This window comes from Gastrolobium bilobum, unplaced genomic scaffold (assembly GCF_033153095.1).
Source record: "Gastrolobium bilobum isolate Gb01-03AN ecotype WA unplaced genomic scaffold, APGP_CSIRO_Gbil_v1 utg8637, whole genome shotgun sequence".
Taxonomy (NCBI): Eukaryota; Viridiplantae; Streptophyta; class Magnoliopsida; order Fabales; family Fabaceae; genus Gastrolobium; species Gastrolobium bilobum.
The window spans coordinates 89,655-115,459 of record NW_026898325.1 but is presented as its reverse complement, the minus strand read 5'-3'; the positions used below and the strand labels follow the sequence as shown (position 1 = coordinate 115,459).

General features: G+C 33.3%; 4 protein-coding genes across 9 annotated transcripts; all 4 read left to right on the top strand.

Moving 5' to 3' along the window:
- The first annotated feature begins 1,322 nt into the window (after positions 1 to 1,322).
- LOC133314900 (MLO-like protein 1) lies at positions 1,323 to 6,126 on the top strand. Its single transcript, XM_061516428.1, has 13 exons — positions 1,323 to 1,565; positions 1,665 to 1,918; positions 2,202 to 2,318; positions 2,412 to 2,472; positions 2,740 to 2,837; positions 2,979 to 3,053; positions 3,167 to 3,255; positions 3,445 to 3,494; positions 3,953 to 3,993; positions 5,010 to 5,219; positions 5,395 to 5,462; positions 5,592 to 5,652; positions 5,749 to 6,126. The coding sequence occupies exons 1-13, from the start codon at positions 1,379 to 1,381 to the stop codon at positions 5,938 to 5,940; spliced, it is 1,503 nt and encodes a 500-aa protein (XP_061372412.1). The 5' UTR covers positions 1,323 to 1,378; the 3' UTR covers positions 5,941 to 6,126.
- A 2,554-nt stretch (positions 6,127 to 8,680) lies between these two features.
- LOC133314910 (UTP--glucose-1-phosphate uridylyltransferase-like) lies at positions 8,681 to 17,389 on the top strand. Of its 3 annotated transcripts, XM_061516453.1 has the most exons (19): positions 8,681 to 9,390; positions 9,481 to 9,581; positions 9,684 to 9,774; positions 10,209 to 10,269; positions 10,478 to 10,555; positions 10,634 to 10,684; positions 10,764 to 10,816; positions 11,856 to 11,928; positions 12,129 to 12,186; positions 12,300 to 12,346; positions 12,441 to 12,497; positions 12,966 to 12,998; positions 13,180 to 13,217; positions 13,299 to 13,374; positions 14,024 to 14,107; positions 14,206 to 14,304; positions 14,386 to 14,490; positions 15,387 to 15,458; positions 16,989 to 17,389. In XM_061516453.1, the coding sequence occupies exons 1-19, from the start codon at positions 8,750 to 8,752 to the stop codon at positions 17,013 to 17,015; spliced, it is 1,845 nt and encodes a 614-aa protein (XP_061372437.1). In that variant the 5' UTR covers positions 8,681 to 8,749; the 3' UTR covers positions 17,016 to 17,389. The 3 variants fall into 3 exon arrangements, 1 of the variants encoding a protein (XP_061372437.1); XR_009752025.1 differs by lacking the exons at positions 15,387 to 15,458; positions 16,989 to 17,389 and having other exon boundaries at positions 14,210 to 14,304; XR_009752026.1 differs by lacking the exons at positions 10,764 to 10,816; positions 12,441 to 12,497; positions 12,966 to 12,998; ... (5 more) ...; positions 15,387 to 15,458; positions 16,989 to 17,389 and having other exon boundaries at positions 12,300 to 12,324.
- A 952-nt stretch (positions 17,390 to 18,341) lies between these two features.
- LOC133314925 (large ribosomal subunit protein uL3c) lies at positions 18,342 to 20,557 on the top strand. The gene is made up of 2 exons (XM_061516472.1): positions 18,342 to 19,030; positions 20,004 to 20,557. The coding sequence occupies exons 1-2, from the start codon at positions 18,448 to 18,450 to the stop codon at positions 20,291 to 20,293; spliced, it is 873 nt and encodes a 290-aa protein (XP_061372456.1). The 5' UTR covers positions 18,342 to 18,447; the 3' UTR covers positions 20,294 to 20,557.
- A 1,236-nt stretch (positions 20,558 to 21,793) lies between these two features.
- LOC133314911 (cytoplasmic tRNA 2-thiolation protein 1) lies at positions 21,794 to 24,477 on the top strand. 4 transcript variants are annotated; one of them, XM_061516458.1, is made up of 7 exons: positions 21,794 to 22,310; positions 22,405 to 22,517; positions 22,611 to 22,703; positions 22,794 to 22,834; positions 22,937 to 23,003; positions 23,102 to 23,213; positions 23,856 to 24,477. In XM_061516458.1, the coding sequence occupies exons 1-7, from the start codon at positions 21,837 to 21,839 to the stop codon at positions 24,012 to 24,014; spliced, it is 1,059 nt and encodes a 352-aa protein (XP_061372442.1). In that variant the 5' UTR covers positions 21,794 to 21,836; the 3' UTR covers positions 24,015 to 24,477. The 4 variants fall into 4 exon arrangements, with proteins under 4 accessions (XP_061372442.1, XP_061372440.1, XP_061372441.1 ...); XM_061516456.1 differs by having other exon boundaries at positions 22,794 to 23,003; XM_061516457.1 differs by having other exon boundaries at positions 22,611 to 22,834.
- Positions 24,478 to 25,805: the final 1,328 nt, after the last annotated feature.

The following is a 25,805-nucleotide window of genomic DNA, read 5'->3' as shown; positions in this document are numbered from 1 at the left end:
TTGAAGTGTAGCACACATTACCTTTTTTTTTTGTTGGTAAACAGACACACCCACATTACTTTATGAGAAAAGTGTGTATCATTTTAAAAATGTAAAGTTGTGTCATTTTAAGTGAGAGAAAGAGATAGATAAAAGAGGAGAGAGTGGACAAAAAAATATAAAAGTGTGGATCCTATCTCTTTGTGAGAGTGAAAAGATATAAGTTATATCATTTAAAAGGACAAACAATTTTCCTTTACTTTAATATGGAAAAGAGTTTAACTTTTTAAAATAAAAAATTATATAATTTAAATATCTCTTCAAAATAAAAATTACAATTATGCTATACCGAATACAACTTAAAAGCGGATTCCATTTCAATAATTACTTAGGGAGTGTTTGGTAGAAGAGAAATTTTTTTTATCTGGAAATCTTAATTTTCAGAAATATGATGAAAATATTCAGTTTACTATAATATCCAAAAATTAAAATTTTAGAAAAATTTAATTTCCTACAAATCCTGAAGAATACCTTGTACCAAACGCCCCAAAAAAGTTGCTTACTGCATTTCAATGATTATTGTTCTTTGCTGTAACGCAAAATAAGTTTAACGTTTATCTACTCTGTAAATAATTTGACATTAGACTGTTATTACATCAATCTATGTTTCATGTTTTTTTGCAAATTATACTATAATTAAATTTTTTATTATCTTTACAATTTTTTTTATTGCAGTATTTTTAAAAAGATAGATTAAATTTACAAACAACATTGCGTACTATAAACAGTAGATGCTCAAATAGTATATATTATTCATAATACGTAGCGTAGTTTATATAATAATTATTCAAGTAGTTTGTTATTTAATAACTTGCTAAAAATAGTATTAAATTTTAATTTATTATTATAATTAAATTCTACTTTAAAATATGAACTTTTTTAATGTTTTGGTAACGTAAAATAAACTTTAGTCTCACATCCAAGAGTTCAAAAAAAATCCACCAAACAAAACTGTATTTACAATAATAATAAAGTTAGGGTTAGCTTTTTTTACAGTGTGAAAATTAAGATATTTTCATAATTATAATTTATTTTTTAATCCCAAATAATTTTATTTTAAGAACAAATATAAATAACTTATTTAAATTCATTTTACAAACATTAAATAGTAGTTACTCCTAAAGAGAGATTGGAACCCAGCGCAACAACTTCTGTAATGGGTTTGTTCGCGTGATGGTCGAAAGACACGTGGAAATTAAGTTTGAAAAATGAAAAAGATGAAAAGGGAAGTCATATTTTCAGAAAAAGAAAAAGAAAAAGAAAAGAAAAGGGGAAGTCATGAATATTTAGAAAGATAATATTGTAAGAAGAAAAAGGTTATACTGAGAAGGAAGGAGACATGAGTGGTGGAGGCGGAGAAGAGGAGACGACTCTTGAGTTCACTCCGACATGGGTAGTGGCTGCCGTTTGCACTGTTATCGTCGCCATTTCACTCGCAGCTGAACGTTGTCTTCATTATGGCGGAAAGTTTCTCAAAAAGAAAGATCAAAAGCCGCTCTACGAAGCTCTCCAGAAGATCAAAGAGGGTAAGCTTATTTCCTTACATATACATTTCTTCATTCCATTCAATTCAATTTTATGATCTGTGTGGGTTTCTTTTCTTTTTTCTTTTCTTTTTTTGGCAGAGTTGATGCTGTTGGGTTTTATTTCCCTGCTTTTAACGGTCTCACAAAACGGCATAACCAAAATCTGCGTTCCACCCGGTTTGACGCGTCATATGCTTCCTTGTAGTCTGGAAGACAAGGTTGAAGAAAAGCATGAATCCCATTTTCAAACCTTTTTCTCTTTCCCTGGAACTGCTAGGCGCCTTCTCGCTCACGCTAAGGCTAATGCTGACGCTGTCGCTGAGGAGCTTAAACCCGAATACTGCGCTCGCAAGGTAACCCTAGACTAGACTAGACTACACTACACTACACCCATTCTAATTCTTTATGTTTGTTTCGCACTTTATTTGTTATAAAACTCACCCTTTGCTGCCTGCACTTCATTACAGAACTGCAGCAACGAGATTCGCTTTTATTCTATGGAATTAGATATTACAGTGCACGATCTGATCTTTCTTGAGATTGTTAGATTGAATTAATTTACGACTTTTCCTCAAAAATAAAAATCATTATGATTATTCCCCTTTCAGATGCTTTCAATTTTTGTTTCCTTTTCAGAACAAGGTGCCTTTATTATCCGTCGAAGCACTGCATCACCTCCACATCTTTATTTTTGTCCTCGCTGTCGTCCATGTGACCTTTTCCGTTCTCACTGTTGTTTTTGGATCTGCAAGAGTGAGTACCTAATAATAATATGCTTAATTTTGTCATAAAATGTCTTTCTTTTAAAAAATCTTCTCTATTATTCATATGACTCTCATTTTATAGATACGTCAGTGGAAGCACTGGGAAGACTCAATTGCGAAAGAGAACTACGAAACAGAGCGAGGTAAGTAAATTTGATCAATTGTGGTCTATTTTCTCTATGTTCAATTATTTTATTCATGTGTGAATTCTTTGACGGCTATTAAAGTTAAGATGCTTTTCAAACCAATACAATGCTACTTTATGTTTGCACCGGCTAATTTTATGCACGTGTCAACAATTAAACATTTTAATAGAATTTTGCAGATTATATTTTTTATTTAACCCCTGAAAAGCTATCTAAATTTATTTCATCCCCGCTGCCACTTAAATGCATATTGGTTTACTGCAGTTTTGAAAAAGGTGAGCGTGACTCACGTTCACCAGCATGATTTTATCAAGAGTCGTTTTTCTGGTTTCGGCAAAGACTCTGCTGTGATGGGTTGGTTGGTAAGTTAATTTACAAGTTTTTCATTTGTATTATATTTGTTGTTAAACATTTAGCGCTACCAGTGCTATAAATACTAGTGCCTTGTCCATGTTTTTGTTTACTTTTTAGTAATTTCTCCTAATCATTTTTGTTTCTTTCAGAAATGCTTTTCAAAGCAATTTTATGGATCTGTGACAAAATCAGATTATGTGACATTACGACTTGGTTTCATTATGGTAAAGTCCTAGCGTGCCATATTTGTCATTAAATAACCTCTCAGCTGGCTGTTAGCCAGTGGCTTCCATACTTGAATCATAATATTATCCTTTGGTATATTTCATTGTTGTAGACCCACTGCAAGTCAAATCTGAAGTTTAATTTTCACAAGTACATGATTCGGGCCCTTGAAGATGATTTCAAGCAAGTTGTTGGTATAAGGTAAATGCTTCTGTAGAATAACTTTGTCAAACGTATTTATTGTTTCTATGTATAATATCACACACACACACACACATATATATATATCAGTAAATTTCCCAAAATAAAATAAAATAAATTTCTTGCTGTTCGTCTCATTCTGTAAAGCTACTATTCTTTGTACTAACAATTATATTTTCATGGTTGCAGTTGGTATCTTTGGCTATTTGTAGTCATGTTCTTGTTGCTTAATGTCAACGGTATGCTATAAGACTTAACAGCTATGCTGTATGCTAATATATAGTGTGTCATCATTTAATTGGCTCTGCCATGGCTGATGCTTCTCTGTAGTTCCAGGACTGGCATCTGGAACCTGTTTTATGTTTTTCCATGTGCCATTCTCTGAGCTAAAATGGCCAATGTTGTTGGTATTCGTGTATGATGTGGTCTTGTTTACAAATGCAGCAATCTTCTATCCATCTCTATGTTTGTATATTTGTTGATTGAAGTAACATTTTCTGCTATTTAAAAAGAAAAGGAGCTTAAGAATATTTTGTGATTTGGTGATGAATTTCTAGAATGAATGGCATTAGCAATAATGTCCAATATACTTTTGCCTATGAGTAGTAGTTGATCTAATTGCTTCTTTTGGTTTTGCTAGTTATTAAAGAACATTACTTCGAATCTTATGATTAAGATGTCTGCTTAACTCTTCCAGGTTGGCATACGTATTTCTGGATTGCTTTCTTTCCTTTAATTGTAAGTATCTTGATAAAATTCTTGCCTTTTTTTGTGTGGGCATTTCCATGGCCATGCATTTATTATACTCAGCTTGCAAATTCCTCATTTCTTAATTTTGTTCAAGGCATAGGAAAAAATTGGAAAATGTTGCATGAAATTTCTTAATTAACTCATAGTTCCGAAGTAGAACTAAATTGTATATTCTATTAACCTGATATGGTACCTTGGTTTTCTGTTAATATCTTATCTTTTCCTAAGTAAAGTTAAGGAAGAAAAGTTCCTATGCCAATTCCCCCCCCCCCCCACCCCCATTCTTAAGTTATGTCCACATCATTACTTTGTAGCATTTAACTAAGAATGACCCTAACTGGACCCTGCCCCCATAGTTGGAGCTTTATAGTACCAGGTTGCCCTTTAATTTTTGGTTATTGTTGAGATATATAGTCCCACATTGATTGGATAGGCAACTAATATGGCCTTTATAAGGCTTTGGGCACTCCCACCCTTGAGCTAGCTTTTAGGGTGGTGACCTCAAGGTTCTTAACATGGTATCAGAGCCTCACTGTCCCTCGCTTTAAAAAGTGGAATTAAAAAAAAAAAAAAAAGCACAAAAAGGTAAACAAAAAATGGGCCTGTGCAATTTCCACGCTTCTAGCCTAAAGGGCTCTTGCGTGAGGGGGCGTGTTGAGATATATAGTCCCACATTGATTGGATGAGCAACTAATATGGCCTTTATAAGGCTTTGGGCACTCCCACCCCTTGAGCTAGCTTTTGGGGTGGTGACCTCAAGGTTCTTAACAGTTATAGAAGACTCGTGTATTTATGCAAGTCTTTCCCTTTCTATCAATGTTGGTTTCTTGTTAACCTTGTATGGATAGGTGTGCATAGGCATGCATGTCTATGATGCGTATAATTTACCATGCAAGTTGATGTGTTAACACAGACCTTATGTTTGGAATTTTCAATATTTCTTTCTTGTTACCTCCCCCTTTGACCTTTGTTAATTTCATAGTTTCTGGTTTGCATTCTTTCAGCTTTTACTTGCTGTGGGCACTAAGCTGGAGCATGTAATAACCCAACTTGCTCATGAAGTAGCTGAAAAGCATGCAGCTATAGAAGGTGATTTAGTTGTTCAACCATCAGATAATCACTTTTGGTTTCATCGGCCCCACGTTGTCCTCTTCTTGATTCACTTCATCCTTTTCCAAAATGCTTTTGAGATAGCATTTTTTTTCTGGATATGGGTAAGCAAATTCTTTCGAAGCATAACTTGGAATACTCTTTGCCGACCTTTTTTTTTTATTGTTCGTTTCATTTTTCATCTTGCTTTTTGGTTTAGAGAGGTCATGGATGGTGTAGGGTTGTGGGTAGATTTACGTATAGTTGTATTGAATATAACATATCAGCTTGTGTTCTCAGGTTCAATATGGATTTGACTCCTGTATAATGGGACAAGTTCGTTACATTGTTCCAAGGCTCATTATTGGGTAACTGTCTAACACTTTTCCGTTCTTGATTCTTAACGACCTCTTTCTTTGCTTGTGCATTATGAACTCTGAAAGTACAATCTTTGTTCTCTTTCTCCTTTTTCTTGCCACTTTGTATTGGGGTTATAGGGTATTTATTCAGGTACTTTGTAGCTACAGCACCCTTCCTCTCTATGCAATTGTTACACAGGTACGTTTGCATAGCTATTCAAACTAAAATGCAGATTAATTTTGTGAATTTAAATCGTGTCGTCATTGCGTTGACTTCAATTATTTTCAATTGTAGATGGGAACTCACTTCAAGAGGGCAATATTTAATGAGCATGTACAAGTGGGCGTTCTTGGTTGGGCGGAAAAGGCAAAGAAGAGGAAAGGACTAAAAGCTGATAACCAAACTGGCCAAGGAAATCCTCATGAGGGTGCTAATGCAGGAATTCAGCTTGGGCCAATGGTGCCCAGAGCTGACGGGTCCAACTGAGAGGTGAAGAAAAACGCCAGCAGGAGGAGTTGTGCTTTATAGTTTATATCTTAGTTTGTAAATTTACATAACATATTGCAGTTTTCTTTATCATATTTTCCTTGCCAACACATATTGTACCATTTTAGCACGTGTTTGGCTAGGTATAGATATAAGGTAAAAGATGTGTATGGCTTAAGTTAGCATTGCTATATCTATTTCTAAAATATTAAGATATTAAGATGTGTACCATTCCCCCCCCCCCCCCCCCCCCCCCCCCCCCCCCCCCCCCAAGCCAAATATACTTTTATAAAGTTATTATTATAAAAATTTTAAATTAAAATGAATAAAAAAGGCTTTTAATTAAAATGAATAAAAAAGTTAAGAAGTTCTTAGGAGAAGGTTTTTGTTAGATATAATTAAGTTTTCGGAATTTTTACATTTATTTTTCAACTATGTCCATATTTTTAATTTGTATTTAAAAATTTCACCCTGTATCCTATAATCTTCCAAAATGTTAATAAGAGTGTTCGTTTCTGAACGAGATTTCCATGTTAGGTTGCTGTTGGTTCTTTTTTTTTTCCTTTCCATTTGAGCATGTATTTTAAGTTATAATTTATATTAAACAAAAAAAATTGAGTGGAGGCTTCAAAATCGACTTCTCCATCATCTATTATTATTATTATTTTTTTTTTTGTTATCTTCCTTCTTAAATAGAGTTATAGAAAAAAAAATACAATAGGGAAATATTATAAGTTCAAGCATGGGAAATTTGACAAGTAGAAAGGGTAAAATTTTTTGTTATCCATAAAAAATTATTAAGGTATATAATTGAAACTTTATTCACTTGATATAGTCACTTGAAATAATGAAATATTACTATATTAAAAAATTATTTGAAAATTACTAATATATTTAAAAAATTTAAATTTATTTATTGATACAAATAAATATTTGATAAATAACAAATATTTTAAATAATTTTTTATAAATTAATACATTAGTATATAGTTTTATTTATATAAATTTATTTATATTTATGTAAATAATGTAGAATTTTTTAATTATATATTATTTATGTACCGAATTTAATTAGAAACAGAATTGTTTATGTAATTAAAACAGAATTTTTGAAATTTATTTTCTCTAACAACCTATTTTTAAATTGAGTTTTAACATAATTTTAAAGCTAAAAGTTTTATATAATAAACAATGGATTTATCATTTCTCTTGGCACATGATAAATTTATTTCCGTCAACCCAAAAAATTATATCATTTTAAGGATTAGAGAAATTAATAAAGGGTATTTTAGTAAAATTCATATAACAAATAAACAAATAAAATTCTTAAAATATCTTTCATTAATTTTTCTAAGGGAAATAGAAGTATAATGTTGTAGGAAAATGTTTAGGTAATGTTATAGAGATAGAGATGGTGGGACCCACACTTGTTTATTTTTTTGGTTTTTGAAAACAAGGGTGGGTCCCACCATCTCTATCTCTATAATATTACCTAAATATTTTCCTACAACATTATACTTCTTTTTCTCTTTTTCTAACCCTCAAAATAATACAATTTGGGTTGCGTTTCGTTTGGAGAAGATAATTTCATCTCCCGTAACACTTTTTTCATAAATAATTTGCTTTTAATTTTATTATTAAACTGTTGTTTTTAATTTTAACTTAAAAATAACTTTTGAATTATAAAAAAAAAAGGTAAAAAACTGCGGCAAACAGGCCTTAAAATTTGTCAACATCACCCTTACTGCACATGTCCGCTGGTTCTCGCTTAATTCTTCACCGGACACTCTATGTACTTTTTGTTAGAAAATTTATTTTGGGGGAGGCAACTGGATATTGAAAAATATTATTTTTGTTTATGATTTTGAAAAAAATACTAGGGAAATAGGATAGATAGATAAATGACTTTTGTGTTAATTTTTGGATGAAATTCACTGTTACAGAATACCACTTGAGATGTGGTATTTTGAGATAACTGGAGGAGTGAAAAAACAGGTGCGAAGTTTTTTCCAAACATAAATTTTGCAAATTTAAATAAATTTTCCTGATAATATTTCAGTCAACCAAACAATTTTTTTACATTTTCCTATTAAACTCACTCTCTGATCATTTCTCTAATAATTACGTCTCTCTAGTATTCAAAAAATTTCTAGGAAACGAATTTCGCCTGATGCTAATATGTTGTGTCCTCTCTCCGAGTCGCTTTATGAATCAATGGAAAGAAGAGTGACAAACTTGGTGGTTCCTCTCTACAATTGACTGCACTTTCCCGATTTTGCATAACAGCTTTCTTAAGAAGTAACTTGGGTGAAGTTAAATGGAGTAATACCCCAAAGATAAAAACAAAGGAGATCTAAATAAATTGAGAAACTTTGCACTTCTTCCAGAAAGAAAATAAAAAATAAAAATAAAAATAAAAATAGATCAAGGCTCTAGCAACAATCCATGGATATGAACTGCAGAATTTAAGATCCTACAAGATGTAACCTTAAAAATAAAATAGGTTGCCAGTCTCGTATATATATACACACACATTATTCGTAATCATATTTTACGTGATTAAATCCATTTAAGAATAGATTATTTCTTTTTTTCACAAATAACTCCATAGAATATATATATATTTATATATTTATAATAAACATTAATTGATTGTTGATTATGTTCAATAATTTTTTAAATATTTATTAGTCACTCAAGTGAAGAGATCAAAGCATTGAGATCTCTTGAGAGAGAAACCTTGCTCTGCGAAAATTGAAAAACCCTAATGCGAGAGAGAGTGTGAGTGAGAGAATCAATCGAGAAAAGCATGACGATCCATTCGATCGTGATTCAGAAGCTGCTGAGCACGAATGCCCAGTTGGGTCGGCGAGTTGCAGCTCATCATTTCAAGGTGTACACGTATGGCTTCCGCAACAAAATGGCCATAATCGATTCGGACAAGACATTGATATGCATGCGCAGCGCGTGCAACTTCATGGCTTCGCTGGCACGGCAAAAAGGCAGGTTCATGTTCATCAACACGAACCCTCTGTTGGACGATATCTTCGAGCTGATGACAAAGAAGGTTGGGTGCTATAGCCGCTCTGCGAATGTTCTGTGGCGCACCGGTGGGTTCTTGACGAACAGCAACAGCCCAAAGAAGTTCAGGTCTCGCCACAAGAAGCTCTACTTTGGTCCCACACAGCCACCCGATTGTATTGTTATTGTTGATACTGAGCGCAAGTCTTCCGTCATCAATGAAGCTTTTAAACTTCAAATTCCCATTGTCGCTTTGGTTGACTCTAGCACGCCCCTCGATATTTACAAGCGTATTGCTTATCCTATTCCCGCCAATGATTCTGTCCAATTTGTTTATTTGTTCTGTAATTTGATTACCAAAACCTTGCTGCTTGAGCAGAACAAGTTGCAGCTCTCTGCTACTGCCACTCCCGATATTCATGCTGCTCGGTATTATACCCCCTTTTTTTATTTACCTCTTTTTGATTTGATTTGATTTTCTGTTAAATTGATTATTTGGTATGCCATTAACCTTTAAAGAGAAGAAGCTCCACAAACTGAAGAAAGCATGAGCAAAAATGATTTGGCCAAGTTGAACGTAACTGTTCTCCCCTATGCTAATTTAGCGCCCTTACCTAAAGGTAAAACAATCATTGGATAACTTATTTGCCTTCTGTTTTCTCTGCCATTGTGATCATTGCTTTTTACAAAGTATAGCTGAGCAACTTTCACATCGAAAGCAGATATAGAAGAAACTAAGAAGCATTTGGATAAGCTTGTTGTTTTGAAGTTCAATGGTACCCCAGGAAGAAATATGGGTTTCGAAGGTCCCAAGTAAGCATTCATCCAACTCCTCAAATTGCAATATTCATGCTTCAGTTATTTTTGCATAAAATGTTGGCTTCATTTGAGCAATATATTTTTATATATAATTTCCTAGTTGAAAGCACATCTATGCCAAGTCTAAACTGGACCTTCTGTTTTGGAGGGTCCCCCCCTCTCCTTCTCTCCCTCTTTTTGTGCCTATTTGTTTCATATGTATTTTTCTTTCTGTTTGTGCTGCTGCTGTTTTCTAGCCTTCTTCTTTCTCTTTTATCAAGGATCAATATATTAGAAAGGCTTGTAAAACATTATAGCACTTTATACATATATGCATCAAGTGTTTGAAGTCATTTTCATGCACTTGTTTACTCATGCTCCCTCCCTCCACGGATTATTCAAAATTCACAATGGATTTAGACTGATGAGACTTTTTGGATCTCATGTAGATCTGCCATTGATATTTGCGATGGGCTGACATTTCTGGACTTGATCATAAACCAGATTGAGGTGAGACATTTATAATTAACATACGAGTTATGGTACTCATACATACTTATATTACCATACTGCTTACAGACTCCTCTGCAAGCCTTTGGTTTATTCCTTGGGTCCCACTACAGTTTTTTTATGAATGATCCAGATTGTGCACATACCTCATATAGTATCTGCAACTCTTATTTTACCTTAATATATAATTGCCATTGACTGTTTGTAGATCCTCAACTCCAAGTATGGGTGCAAGGTTCCATTGCTTCTTTTTAACAAAGATGACACTCATGATAATACTCAAAAGGTGATTTGACATTTCAATTTCCATATTGGATTGTTTGATCTCAACTATTATTGAAATCTTCAGCTTCATGTTGCATAGGTTTTGGAAAAGTATTCGAAATCAGGCATTGATGTGCACACTTTTAAGCAGGTTTGCATTTGTTTCATATTTTCAATGAATTGATGTTGATTTGTGATTTCTCATGATTAGTTCATCATAATCTATATAGGGTGAAGGTCCAGAGTTGAAGTTATTGGGTGGACATTACAGCATGGATGAAGTGTATGCCATACTTCAAATATCTGTCTCTTAAATAGAATTCTAGATGTTTATATGCATGCTTGTAGAATAAGAGATCTAAAGTTCAGTTATTGTTCGCTATTGTTTTGGACATTTTCAAAATATTGAGATTAGTATTACCTTTGTTGTAGGCAAAGCTTAGAGATAGTCAAGAAGCTATTCTCTGTTTACTTAATCTTTTTTGAATTATTGTGGGACAGACTAGGTTGTTTCCAGAATTTTTTTATACTGAGTAATTTAGATGCAGAGGCAAAGCTTAGAGATAGTCAAGAAGCTATTCTCTGTTTACTTAATCTTTTTTGAATTATTGTGGGACAGACTAGGTTGTTTCCAGAATTTTATTTTATACTGAGCAAAATAGATGTAGTTGATCTATAAGTACTTATAACCTATGAAAGAGGTCTAGTTACATATTATGTTTTAACTGACATTTGAATTTGGTTTGGCATGCAAAAATTAATGCATGTAAAAATATCTCTTCAAATTTTCTTTATTTTGAAACCATGATATGATATATTCACATTCACCTCTTTAAAATTTTTAATCCCTTTAACATGGTCTTCCTAGTATATGACTATATGGCATTATAGATGACAGGTAACTATTGTTTATTGGATTGCCAAAAAGTATTGGTATTTATAAAGAGCTGAGAAAGTCTTATTATCATAGCACCTTGAAGTACCTAGAGATTTATACTTTATATCAACACCAACATCCCAAACTATTTGGAGTAGGCAGTCAATGAACCCAAATAAAAGAGATTTATGCTTTAATTTAAATAAAAAAAAATTAAAATATAAGTTTAATAGCTGTAAATTTAAGATTGTTGAAATATTAAGTAGTTAGCAGTTGAACTATAAAATTGACAATATCAAGCCGTCAAATTATCATTATCAATGAATAAAACAATTGAAAGCTTTTATATTTCAATTTTTAATCTTGTTCTCCATGACTTTCAAATTGGCTTACATGGTATGTACTTTATCATTTAAATTAACCTGCTAATTCTATACATGTGAAGGTATCCATTTGACAATGCTGATGTGATCTGTTCACTAATAACTGGTGGAACCCTTGATTTATTATTGTCACAGGTATGAACTTTTTATACAGTTGACCGCTCTTTTCCTTTGTCTTTCAAAACCCCTAAGCAAGAGCTGTAGAACACTTGAATTGAATTATACAACAGTAACAACACAAAGCTATAATCTAACACTTTTGTATATGTTTATGTGTGGGAAGTGCTCCTATTTGTTTGTGCATTTTTGACTAATTTTTTCATTTTGTTTTCCAGGGTAAGGAGTATATCCTTGTGTTGAACTCAGACAATGTGGCTACTGTCATTGATCCAAGTATCCTTATAGTTTTGATCATTAGTGATAATATTGTTTGAAGTCATTGCTTCATAACCTAGCATTGAGATTCAAATATTTAGATTTTTGTCAACCTTGACTGCATCTTTTAGACATACTAAATCATTTGATGACTAATGACATTGGATATTGCATGGAGGTAACATAAATATTTTCATCTATGACGCGTAATACTGCCAGTTCCCTTTTTAGGTTTCCAAGTTTCATGTTTCATTTTCTCTCTTTTTTTCCAGGTGACACCAAGCCATTCACTTACACCTAGTTTAATCTTAACTCCAATAAATTTTAGGGTATATTTTCTTTAACTTCACTCTTACCTTCCCCCTTCAGTCTCTTCAATATTTGTGTCAGGACTTGTAACCGTCTGATTCTAGATCAATAGGTCATTAATATTTGTGCTAGTTTTACCCTGTGGCACTACATACGAGTATATATTGTAAATTTTCGAATTCAGAAATTTAGAAATATAAACCAGAAAAGCATTGCGCTACTAAATGAAGTTTATTGAAATTAAAATTTTCATTTATCACTGGGGATACTATTGTGAAACACATTTTAGATTGTTTGATGTGAGCTCTTTTTCACTTATCTCGAGTGGTCTAGTCCTGAGGTTCAGTACTTAGGACCTACTAATTCTTGTCAAATTCTGATAAGGTAATAGGCTAATTCGGTTGCTAGTATCCTGTTGTAATGGTACTGTGACATATATAACTTGAACAGCTTCGGTTTAAACATTATATATTTTGTGATCCTTGCAGCTTCACGAGATTGCTCAAAATCACAATAAACATGTAAGTTGTAATTTTTAATTTTATTTTTACAACTTGTATATATTTTTATTATCTGTTTCATTTTATGCTCTAGTTCTAGAAGTTTTATAATGGCTTTCTGACAAGACTTACAAGAATATTATAACATAATCTAATTTATCTTTTCTATTTTGGTTTATTTTTCCTGATTGATTTATTGAAGTTGAAGGATAATTTCAAACTCATCGATACAACAAACATGTGAGTGAAATGCTAGTTTTGTTCAATCTCTTGCTGAAATTTACCAAATGTGCTAAATTTTATATGTTGTACTCTGTATAGGTGGGTAAGTTTAAGAGCTGTTAAGAGGCTTGTTGACGCTGATATTCTAGAGCACAAGAAGCCTTCAGTTTCAAAGGTACCGTTCCCTAACTATCTTTACCCTACTGTTAGCTTATGTGGGAATGAATTGAAGGGTTACTTGGTGAAACCAATTTACGCACAGCTAATTAAACAGATAAAACAGTGATACTGATTTGGAGAAAAACTAACACTGATTATATTAAAAATTGTCCAACAAATGGAGACACATTACAAGAGAAAAATAACAGAAATAAATGGACACTACTGATATGGCTAACATAGCCTGACTCCCACTCAAGAGGACTTCCCAGTCCCTCTTTTTCACCTTACACCTAATTATCCAAATTTTGCCTGCCTTCTCACTATACTAATTTCCCTTATATACTAGTTTCCTACCTTCTCTCTCTTATAACAACCCAAACCATGCCATACCCCACGTTCATTCCACCCACATTCTGTTATGCTGATTGTTGCTTGCTATGCCATTTGTTGCTTCTCCCCATTCTGTCCTTGGGCCTTTGTGTATTTGTTCATTTGGGTCCACCTCCTCTTTATTCTCTGGATCTGTCCCTTTAAGATCATTCCTCTTCTTTTTCCTTGTATATATCTTCCTGAAAGGTTCACCTTACATAAGCTCATTTCATCTAGATTTGAAGTTACTGATTGCTGTTTTTAATATATTATCTCCTTTGTTTGTATGCTAGTTCTTTGATAATGTGATCGGTGTCTCCGTACCAGAGTCCCGTTTTCTTCCCTTGGATGCAACATCAGATTTGCTAATTCTACAGGTGACAATTACCTCATGTACTTGTAAATTCTGTTACTGAAAAACATACTTTGGTGTACGTGACTGACTTTCCTTTTCACCAATCATGTATTCTTGCAGTCAGATCTATACACTTGTAAAGAAGGCGTTTTAACTCGTAATCCAGCTAGAACTAATCCTTTAAATCCTGTTATAGACTTGGGAGCTGAATTTGAAAAGGTGAAGATTTACTTATTTGTTGTCTTACCCTTCCCTAGTTATTCCCTTTCTTATGAATTGTATATCCTGTTTCATTCTCAGGTTGATGACTTCCAAAGTCGCTTCAGATCCATTCCAAGCATCATTGAGTTGGATAGTTTGATGGTGAGAGGTGATGTGTGGTTTGGAACTAATATTACTTTAAAGGTATAATAGATGTTCCTTTTTATGTTAGTCATGCAGCATATTGAATAGTCGCTTTACATTCCCTTTAATTATATGCAGAGTACAGACTACACTCGTAATTGAAATTACTGAGAACTGCATGCAGTATTCTGTGTTTGTCCTTTTCTAATGGTGGTCATAGAATATCTGGGAAAACTTTTTCTTACAAGTTTGATTTTTACTACTTTTTTTTAATTTTTTTTTCTTACTTTTGGAAAGATACAATGGTAACAAATTGGCATGCTTCATCTCTCTCTATTTCTCTCCTCATATTAGTTTTGTATCTCTAATACATCCTCTCTTGCAAGAGTCCTTTGGGCTGGGAGAAGCAAAGCATAGACAATGCACTGGCTATATTCTAGATCATCATAAGCTGTTAGGATATAGAGACTTTGATATCATGTCAAGGACCATAAGTTGTTAGGTGAAGGCCAAGATTGGTTTTTATTTTTCTAAAACTCATTATTCTAGATCATCAGAGAAAGGAAAATATCTGGATAATACAGAAAAAAGATAACTCATATATTTATTCTAAAGTGGATATCTACAATCAGTACCTTACAAAGACTCCGTGAAAAAAATGTTCTTGAATTCTTCTCACAAATTTTCTTTAAGTTTTCTGTTAATTTAAACTTGGCAAGTTTTAGCTTTTCATATGGAATTGAAGGTTGAGATTAGCTCATCTGGGAGTAGAGAATTTATTGTAAGCATTCAAATTCAATATACTTCCAGTAATTTAAGTTGTTCATGATACTAAATTTACATCATCGACCAAAAAATATGCATGATTGTCTTGGGTGAGTCTGTATGAACTACTATTTCAGAGACTTGTATTTCCTTGCATTTACCTGTTTGATCTTTTACACGCACTTTATCAGGGGCAAGTGACTATTGTTGCAAAACCTGGCTTGAAGTTGGAAATTCCGGATGGGGTGGTAATTGAGAATAAGGTACAATAATATTTTCTTTATGGGCTTTTGAGTTTCTTTCTCACGGCACTTCACCTTTTCGCATGTGTTTGGATAAGCTTTTAAAAAATGTGCTTTTATGATATAGCTTTTTTTTTTTTTCCCCATAAGCTACTCTTTTTAGCATATGAAAAAGCACTAAAACAACTTTTTTTGTTGCTTTTATGTTTTCTTTTTTTTCAAAAATTTATCTAATTATCCTAAAGTGTTTTTTTCTTAGAAAAGGCACAAACAAATGGGCCCAAAAGGGGTGGTGTTTCCTAGGTGGGGTGTGTGTTGGAAGAAGAGTTTGTGTTTTGTTTGAAGTGGTGTAACGGGTATCTTTGGTTTCTTGTCTAGTTGCTGGTCAAAAAATGGGTATGTATGTCAGTAGAAATAACAGGATGGAGCTCCTTTCAGTTATATAATCAGACTGTGCAAGGTTAAAAGCTGGATGGAGGAGGATGACGGCATTCAAAATATATCCACTTCTCTTTTTTTTTTTTGGTTGCATAATCCTTGGTTGCCTGGTATCTCATGTAGAACTCGAATGATCCTCCAATCAGGAACCAGAATCTTGATATATTTACCTCAGAACCTCTCTTTTGAGAATCTTTGATTCAACAGAAATAGCCGGGACCCTTTTTCATGAGCTACAGCTCTAGATCTCAGTTGTTCAAGAGCACAAACTGCCTTGGCATATGAATCTTGAATTAGCTTTCTTTGAATAGGCAACTACAGCACCCTCAACATTCACATTAGAACTTCCTGGCAGTAGAGGAGATCACTTCATGTACAGGCGGCATTGAAAACCTCCATTAATTCATATTCTTTAAAACAAAAATAGATTTGGAACGAACAGCCATGGAATTAGCTCATTGTGATTAAATTCGTGCTCACATCTATCTAGCTTTTCAAATCGTCTAATTATTGAATACCACGAAGATACTGATTCTGCAACTATCTTCAAATATATTCTTGTCCCAATTAGAAATTGTTTCTCTCCATTGGTCAAAAGTTGTCTTAGACTGATAGAAACTGATAATGAGAACTAAAATATCACTGTATTATTTACTAAAATTTGCTCTTACTGAAAATAAGAGATATCAGAAAGAAGTTATGTAGTATATAGATCTCTCAAACTGGAAAAGGAAAACCTGGAATGAAAATAGTGCTGTAGGCCATTCAAGGCGCCTACGCCCTACTCCCCGCACCTTAATTTCTGGATATTTATCTCCAGCGCATTTCCTTCCTCTTTAATGCCGTTGTCCTATCCGTTCCAGCATTCCTTCCCTTTCTCAAATTCTATTCCCTTTTTACCCCTGATTCTCCTAAATCCCTTCCTAATATACTCCTTAGACCGTGTTGGGGGATCCATCATATACTTTTGTGGATGGAATATATCAGAGAACTTAAGTTCAATTACATTACAGGAACATTAGCACAAGTTATTCAATGTCTTTGTTAACAATAACTACTAAGCTTTTTAAGATCTAAAATGTTCTGATAGTCTCACTTTTTGCTGTTTTACAGGAGATCAACGACCCTGTAGATATCTGAGGATGAATGGTTCATGGAAGTATCTGGGATTTGTTTCCAGCGAATACATGATTGCCGAAGCTTTGATTTGTAGAGCAATACAATTTAGTTGTTACATTAGCAACCAGCCATCTTCTAACTTTTCAATTTGCTGGGAACTAGAAGGTTGCAGAAGCAAATAATTTCTCACACATTTTCTTTCAAGCGTCATAATAGTGAGAAATAATTGTGTCTAGTCATTTATTTGATTTTGTAACTTTGGCAAGGGTTGATCTCATTTATTTGGGCTGGTCTTTTTTCCTTGATACTTTAGAATCACACCAATTGTTTACAGTACCAATGAGTTGGAGAATACGAAGCGGGTATTTGTTTTCCTCCCAGTTAATTTAGGGCATATATTTGTCATTGGCTTATATCAGCTACCACAAAAATTTACTGTTTTGTTCTGTTTCTTCTATCTTGCTGCGCACCCATTTTTGTCGTTAACTCATATTGGACGTTTTGCTATCAAGCAACTTTATGTAATGTAATGTGATGTGAACGAATATGTTTAAAACTTGTCTCCACTCACCAGCTCGGGATTCACCATTAGACCCAGAGTGTAGCTTTCGAAAGTCTGAGAGAATAGTCAATGTAAAAGGGTGACACTGTCTTGATCAGTCCGGCTGTAGTCAAAGCAACCTGAAAAAAAAAAACTTATGGAGCTATGTGTGATTGATGCCTTATGACAACTTTACAGTTAAATTTAGGCACCAGTAAAGGTTGTCCTTGGAAACAAAACGAACGAATTAAATTTCTAGCAATAAAAAGTTCAAATTTATATCAGTTTGGTTGTATTTGGAACAATAAAAATTCGAAATGGTTTAATTGATTCATATTATTTTGATTTAATTCAACAATAAGCTCTCTTGTTTGCACGCATTAAAGATTAATTAAATTTTTAGGTTAATAATTTTATTTTATTTTTCTTACTTAGAATATGTTAAGTGGCATAAACAGTAAGCGTAAGAATATTAATACAAAAAATAAAATAAAATAAAATAAAATGCACCTTAAATCCAATCAAATTTGAGTAAATTTTTATGACACAACTAAAATAAAAAGAAATTCGAAATCAAATTAATTTTTCATTTCAAACCTAATGTTCTAAAATGATAGAAATACAGAGGATGAAGTTTCGTGTTTTTTTTATTATTATTATTTAAGAAAAATCACAATTATGGTTATTAACCAAATTTAGGCAGTGGGAAATGGTGATCCACATGAAAGGCCCACAAATAGAATCGGGTCGGGCCGAGTAGATGGTAAAGCAAGTTCTATCCATTGGGTAGAGCACTCGCAGAGGCATATAGGATAAGAGTTCATAATTTATTGCTTTGCTGTGTCTGTCTATGGCTTCGATTTTCCTTCTGTGAGATACAGATACAGATACAGATACAGATAGTCGTCAGTCATGTCAATCTTATCCATTTCTTCACCAATCTCCCGTTCTTATTATTCGCCATCAGTTTCATTTTCAATTTCTCGCGTGCCATGTTCTATTTCAACAACGGTTGTGCCATGGCAAATGAAGAACCCGAACCCGAACCCATTTGTGAAATTGCAAGGAGGAGGAGGAAGAAAAGGGAAAGGGAAAGGGAAAGGTTTGGTGGTGGTTATGAGCATGGAAGCAGGTATTGGAGTGATGGGGACCAAGTTGGGAATGATGAGCTATTTTGAAGAAGATGGAGTGGTTGTTCCGGTCACAGTGGTTGGTTTCAAAGAAGGCAACATTGTCACTCAGATAAAGTCTGAAGCTACGGATGGGTACAATGCTGTGCAGGTTGGTTACCGAAGGCTCAGAGACCGCAAATTAACCAAACCCGAAATGGGTCATCTCCAAAAGGTTGGGGCCATTCCCATGCGCCATCTTCAGGAGTTTCGTCTTCAATCCGTCGATGGCTTCGACCCTAACCAACGTCTTATTTTTGATGAAATCTTCAAGGAGGGTGATCTCGTTGATGTCTCCGGCACCACCATTGGCAAGGGTTTCCAAGGTTCTCTCTCTTTTCAACTTCTTCTAATAGTACTGTACTGGTATTTGCTTTTCGCATTGTTTAATTCTTTTTATATTTTTTTTACTTCATTAAAATATTATTCTTGTTCTTCTACTTTTGCTGCTGCCTGTGAATAAAATCATAAATTTTCCTTAGCTCTTATCTTAAAATGGTGCAAATTGTGTTGTCTATTTTATTACACTCACATTGTGATTGAAAAACCTATCTTCTTTTATTGTATTTAATAATATAATTTGATATCTTACCATTTGCTCACAATTATGTCATTTGCTAGTCACAAGTATGAATAATGTCTGTCGTGCTTTATTTAATTCTGAAAATTTGGTGTAAGAGAAGAACTCACTATTTCTCAAAGCATTACTTTCTTTCTATTGAATCCCCAAATTAAATATATCTATCTTCCGCACTCGTCTTAGCTGTAGATGGTCACTTCCCTGATGATTTTTTATATCAACCTTAAGCATAGAAGACTTGAATCATATCATAACCTTAGTTATTGGGGGCCTCAAATGTCTAAAATTTGGGGCTGCGTGATTGTGTTTTGCTTCTTCTTTTTTTATTAAAAAAAAAAAAAAAACTGTTTCTTAGAGTAATCAATAAAATAATTGTTTTATGTGTTTTTTTTTTTTTTTTTTAATTAAAGTCAAAACAGAAACAATTGAAATATGTTCTTTAAATTTGATTTTAAAAACTAAAAAAAGATATAATTTTTATAATTATTTTTACAAAATAGATATTATCAAACAGATATTTTTTATCTAAAAATTAAAAATTGTTTTTGAAAACAGAATTCAAATATGCCGTGATTTTTCTAGATTAAACTCTAATTTCCTGCTAGTAAGATTTTAGATTTTGATGACATGCAGCTAATGTGAATGAGTTGACGTGACAATAGCCTTCAACAGTTAACTATGTGTGGCCGTTGATTTATTATTTGTACACATATTCACAGGTGGAATCAAGCGTCATGGGTTCAAAAGGGGTCCAATGAGCCATGGTTCTAAGAGTCATAGACAACTAGGATCAATTGGTGCTGGAACTACACCTGGCCATGTATACAAAGGAAAGAAGATGCCTGGTAGGATGGGAGGAAAGAAGAGGAAGATAAGAAAGCTTAAGATTGTGAAAATTGATAATGATCTTAATGTGGTAATGATCAAAGGTGCTGTCCCTGGTAAGCCTGGAAATCTTCTGCGGATAACTCCAGCCAAGATTGTCGGCAAGAACATTCCAAAGAATTAGCATCTCTCTTTTTTCTTTTAACTTCGTATTGGCTTTGATTAATTTATCTGTAACTGTTGTGCCCCCCTCCTGTTAGCCCCTCAGTTCCTAGTTTCTGTATACTACTCTTGCCCTTCTCAACCCATTGGATTGACCGAGTTATACTGTTCCCTTCGATTATGAATTCAGTATCTTACCCGGTCAGCGAAAATCTGTATTTTCTTGGGAATACGTTTTATATAAATTGAGGCATCTTCCCTGGCAAAAAAAAATGACATTTATTTGCTAAAGATTTGTGTAAAATTGTAAATATAATTGATATATCTTGTATCATGTTACTGGGATGATTGGAATGAACTTTTTATTTTTATTTTTTTAAAAGAAATCTTCTAAAAAGTAAATAAAACAAGTGTTTTTTTTTAATAAATTTTTTTTTATGAAGAAAAAAATTTCATCCAAACCCAACATTTCATAATTGTGCAAGTAAAAGTGATTATGATACTTAAAAGTAATTACCTGTTTCTGTTCTCTCATTTTTTAAAAAAATTTCAAGTTGTTTTAAACTTGTGATCCATTAGTAAAATTAAAAGGTTTGAGTGGATGAAAGTACTTGTGATCCAAACAGAAAGTACTCTCCCTCCTGCTGGGTTTGGCCTACTCATTACTGGATGAAGTTGAATGTTGATGGTGTTGTTTCTAAAAATAAAGCTGCTTGTGGTAGCCTCATTCCTAATCATAATGGTAATTGGATTGGTGGTTTTCAATCTTTTCTTCAATTTTGCTACCCCCTCCCCCCTCCCTTCAAGCTGAACTCTGGGTTATTATTCATGATTTAGAGTATGCTTGATATTTTGGCATAACTAAAGTGATAGTTGAGAGTGACTTTTCTATATTAACTTGCTTAGCTCCGCTCGAAAACTGCACTTGGTAATTACTAATTAGGATAGGAGCGTGGCTTGACAAGAATTAGAAGATAAAACTCATCTTTGCTGATAGGGAAAGGAATATTTGTGTTGATTGGCTTGCCAAAAATGCCTTAGCCTACTTATTTCTTGTCCTCCCCTCTTGCAGACTTAAAGAACCTACTGCTTGCTGATCTGAATGTGCAGCCTCCCAGAACTTCCGTGAGAAATCCTGATTGATTGGGTGCTGTTGTGCTTTTTTCTGCTGTTTTTGTTGCTGGGCCTTGCCGCTCTATTATAAATAAATAAAAAGGTTTGAGTGAAATTAGATTTCACACGTGTTTATGTTGTTTCCTATTCTGGCTTCACTCGTACATTAGCTAGTTTTACCCACTTGATTTTATAACAATTTTTTAATAATTAATATTCATCACTACATATTAAATTAGGGTTTTTTTTTTTAATAATAATCACTTGATTCTGTAAATTCTTTTTTTTTTTTACAAAATTAATTATTCATATTTCGATTATAATTTTAAAATATTTTATTTAAATTAAGAAGATGAGTTAAAAGTAGGAGATACTGTAACTTGTATAATAAAAATGAAAAAGAGTTGGATTGAATCGGTGGTGCCCTAGAACAGAACTAGAAGTATAGAAGTATGGAAGGGGAGGAGAGGAAAAGAAGCAAGGGGCGATTGTGCTGTTTATGCAATGAACGAAGAGCTTCTCTTAAAAGACCTAAAACTCTTGAACAGATATGCAAGGATTGCTTCTACGATGTATTCGAGGATGAGATTCATCAACTCATTGTTGGCGAACAACTTTTTAGGAGCGGTGAACGTATCGCAATCGGTGCTTCTGGTGGTAAAGATTCGACTGTTCTTGCTTATGTGTTATCCAAACTGAACCGCGTCCACAATTACGGTCTCCATCTATTCCTCTTGTCCGTTGATGAGGGCATCACAGGCTACCGTGACGATTCCCTTCAAACTGTTCATAGAAACCAAATTCAGTATGATTTGCCTCTCAAAGTCGTCTCTTATAAGGACTTGTACGGTTGGACTATGGATCAAATTGTCAACCTCATTGGTACCAAAAACAATTGCACCTTCTGTGGTGTCTTCCGTCGCCAGGTGAACTGAGATTGTTGCAACCTAACATATTCAATCATTCATTCATTCATTCATTCATTCATTTAATAATTTGTGATCCATGTATGTAGGATAGGCCCTTGATCGAGGTGCTGCTTTCTTGAAAGTAGATAAACTCGTTACTGGTCACAATGCTGATGATATTGCTGAGACCGTTCTCCTCAACATATTAAGAGGAGATATTGCTAGGTATTCTGTTCTATTCATTCACGACTAACTTACAACTTTGATTTTCCATTCACTTTCTCAACTAATTGAACAATTCTACTTTTTATATATAAGATTGAGTCGATGCACTTCAATAACCACCGGTGAAGATGGGCCCATCCCCAGATGCAAACCTTTTAAGTATACATACGAGAAGGAGATTGTCATATATCCTTATTCATTAAATCATTTTTTCCTTATTCTTTGTTTTGTTGCTATTGGATCTTCTTACTTGCAAATCCTTGACATCTTGATTACGTATGCATATTTCAAGAGGCTCGACTACTTTTCCACTGAATGTAATCTTTATCTTTTTATAATTTACTTATATATATATTATTTTTATTTTTATTTTTTGGTCCATCCAACTTCCAATTATAATATTCCCTTGAGAATTGCAGGCATTTATTCTCCAAATGCTTATCGCGGTTTTGCTCGTGAGTTCATCAAGGATTTGGAAAGAATCAGGTGAGCATCCGAGTAGCTTTGCTTCAATCTTTTAGTTATTCACAATATGCCTCAAATTCCTGAACTGAAATATCGATGGCCCTTATCGTGAAATGCAGACCCAGAGCCATTCTTGACATCATCAAATCAGGGGAGAATTTCAGGATTTCCACTGCTACGAAAATGCCAGAGCAGGGAACATGTGAACGGTGTGGTTATATTTCTAGTCAGGTATGAATATGAACCATGGGTATGAAAACTTCACGTAAACTTGGTCTTACATATACAATGGTACATTTCAATCAGCATTAGTGGTTTTGTCCGTGTAAGTTTATGTTATTTAAGTGCCACTGTAATTAAGCCCTAACTGACTTGGGTGGCAATGTAAGTGATTGATTCAGTTAATATATGGTCAATAAATTAACCATTAGTTGAACATTGTTTTCTACCTGTGTTGTTTCCAAAATGATTTTTTTTTTTTTCTTTCTAAAATTCCTTCCCAAAATAAAAGTTTATTATTGCAGTTTGCAGGTCTGTGGGGTTATCTGACGGCCTCTTTTTACATCATAACCAAATTGTACTTATTTTTCTGCATTGGCCTCCTTTTGTGCCTTATGGACATGAAGTTAATATTGCTAAATTCAGTTTTGACTTTTGTATTCTGACTCCTATCAATAATCGTGCACAATTTACCTTAAAAGATTAGTTTTTCCTTTTTTTCCATTTTTTTTCTTTGGCCTGCCATGATTAGTTTTCTAATAGGGCCATTCGTAGCCTTTCTGAAGGTCTTGTTTGGTCTTTGTCTCGCTTTGATTTCATTCTTGGTTCGTCTGAACTAGAGCAGCTCAGATACAGTATCTATTTTATGTGCAGAAATGGTGTAAAGCTTGTGTTCTGCTTGACGGATTGAATCGAGGTTTGCCTAAGCTGGGGATTGGGCGGAATCGGGGCAGTATTGGTTGTAAGGACGGAATTGAAAGTCAGGGAGGAAAGAGCATCGAGAGCAAACAATTTGGAACTTTAGACTTCTAATTCGCCATATAGGCTTCATATGAATCCATAGGTTCTATGTACTACTGATTAATCGAACGTGGTTGCAGTAACTACCTAGTGAATCCCGTGGTGGTTATTGATAGTGGAATGTCAATATATTTGGTGACAAAACTATAAGAATAACAGACTTTGCAGAGGGACCTAGCCTATCAAGACACTAAACAAAAGAAGAAGCGGGATCTAAAAGAATTTGAGGTTTTCTGCTCCTGAAATTCAGGGTTTCACGTCATCGTGAAAAGAAAATATAACCTAGAATAGTTGCATTATTTGCAGACTTTGTTACTTGTCCTTTAATTGTGTGCCCCTAGCTTACTTTTTGTGGTCAATATTTTGTCATGCAGTTTTATTAAATTTATCAATGAACTTAGAAGTCCTTTACAGATGCAGCGGGAGTTTTGATATTGTAATATTCTTTTCTAGCACTAACTTTTTTAGAGGAATATATGAATAACCTGACACTGCATTCCATCTTCATTACCATACTTTTTTATCTGGAGTTAGTTTTGTTTGGTTTGTCTGATAAAGGTGTTCAAGAACTTGCCCGAACTGAAGTCTTCACAGTTATATCTATCAACTTCTTGGTTTAAGTTTGACTGTCTTAGTCACATTATGACCCAACGTAATGTCATGTCATTTCAAAGCATTTTTATAAATAAATCTTACGGTTTTTTAACTTTATATACATTTTACATTATATGATAATGATTTTGCTTTGAAATAAATATTGTAAATCATTACTTAGTTTTACTTTATACTTTTTTTATATTTTTAAGATTTAGTACTTGTTTGGTATATTTATTTTTTTTAATTTCTCTTTTCCTTACAAGTAGAAGTTAGGTCAAACAAGTTTTTACAAAAATTCTTATAATAAAGTTTTTTTTTTTATAATAAAAAAAAATCAAAAGCCAAAAGCTTTTTCAGGAGAATTTTTTTAAGTTATATAAATATTTTTTTTAAAATGTGTTTTTTTTTAAATCAATAGTTTTTAAGTAATTTTTAAACTAAATTTTTTATATAATATCAAATAATTTGTATCTTTATTTTTTAATTTTTTTTTAACCTTAAAATAAAGTGTCAAACATGCTCTTTGCAATATATAATATCTGAATATCATACTGGCTCATTCCTAACTTAATCATCATTAGATTAAGTCCAACTCTTAAAAAAAATAAAAAATCAACTTGAATTGGGTACAAGCGAAACTAGATTCATGACCATTGCATCTCTCCAGAAATTGACGGCTTTTCAAACTGAACCAAAAAATACAAAACTTTGATAACATACCAAATTTTGCTCTAGATAATAAATATCAATAGAATTCCAGCTACTTAATGCTTATAAGCAGGATATAGACACAAAACTCACACGTAACAATATCATGTAAATTCTCTCGTGTAAATTTTACATGACATTGTCATGTATGAATATTGTATTTTTTTCTCTCTCTCTTATATATTCACAAATTATGAGAGAAATAAACACAATTTACACATGAACCTTGTCACGTGAAATTTATATTTATCTCTCTTTTCATAAATGTTCACAAATACTAATAGAATTTCATCTATTTAATGTTTGTAAGGAGAGATTCAATTTACACAAAACAATGTCATGTGAAATTTCATGAGTATCACTTTACTAAGAAACAAAAATGAATCCTCTCATGTACAAATTTCACACATTTCATGTGTTGATGGCATTTATATTTCTTTATAGATATTTACAAATATTGATAGGATCTCACCTATGACAATGAATCCTCATGTAAAT

Bases quoted from the DNA above. Each gene is read 5' to 3' on its own strand.
- LOC133314910 (XM_061516453.1), top strand. From the start codon at position 8,750: ATGACGATCCATTCGATCGTGATTCAGAAGCTGCTGAGCACGAATGCC. The intron at 9,391-9,480 runs GTATTATACCCC...TAACCTTTAAAG, and splicing joins CCCGATATTCATGCTGCTCG to AGAAGAAGCTCCACAAACTG. The intron at 12,187-12,299 runs GTATCCTTATAG...TGCATCTTTTAG, and splicing joins GGCTACTGTCATTGATCCAA to ACATACTAAATCATTTGATG.
- LOC133314925 (XM_061516472.1), top strand. From the start codon at position 18,448: ATGTCAATCTTATCCATTTCTTCACCAATCTCCCGTTCTTATTATTCG. The intron at 19,031-20,003 runs GTTCTCTCTCTT...ACATATTCACAG, and splicing joins CATTGGCAAGGGTTTCCAAG to GTGGAATCAAGCGTCATGGG.
- LOC133314911 (XM_061516455.1), top strand. From the start codon at position 21,837: ATGGAAGGGGAGGAGAGGAAAAGAAGCAAGGGGCGATTGTGCTGTTTA. The intron at 22,311-22,404 runs GTGAACTGAGAT...TATGTAGGATAG, and splicing joins GTGGTGTCTTCCGTCGCCAG to GCCCTTGATCGAGGTGCTGC. The intron at 22,518-22,610 runs GTATTCTGTTCT...TTTATATATAAG, and splicing joins TTAAGAGGAGATATTGCTAG to ATTGAGTCGATGCACTTCAA.
- LOC133314900 (XM_061516428.1), top strand. From the start codon at position 1,379: ATGAGTGGTGGAGGCGGAGAAGAGGAGACGACTCTTGAGTTCACTCCG. The intron at 2,319-2,411 runs GTGAGTACCTAA...CTCATTTTATAG, and splicing joins TTGTTTTTGGATCTGCAAGA to ATACGTCAGTGGAAGCACTG. The intron at 5,220-5,394 runs GTAAGCAAATTC...TTGTGTTCTCAG, and splicing joins CATTTTTTTTCTGGATATGG to GTTCAATATGGATTTGACTC.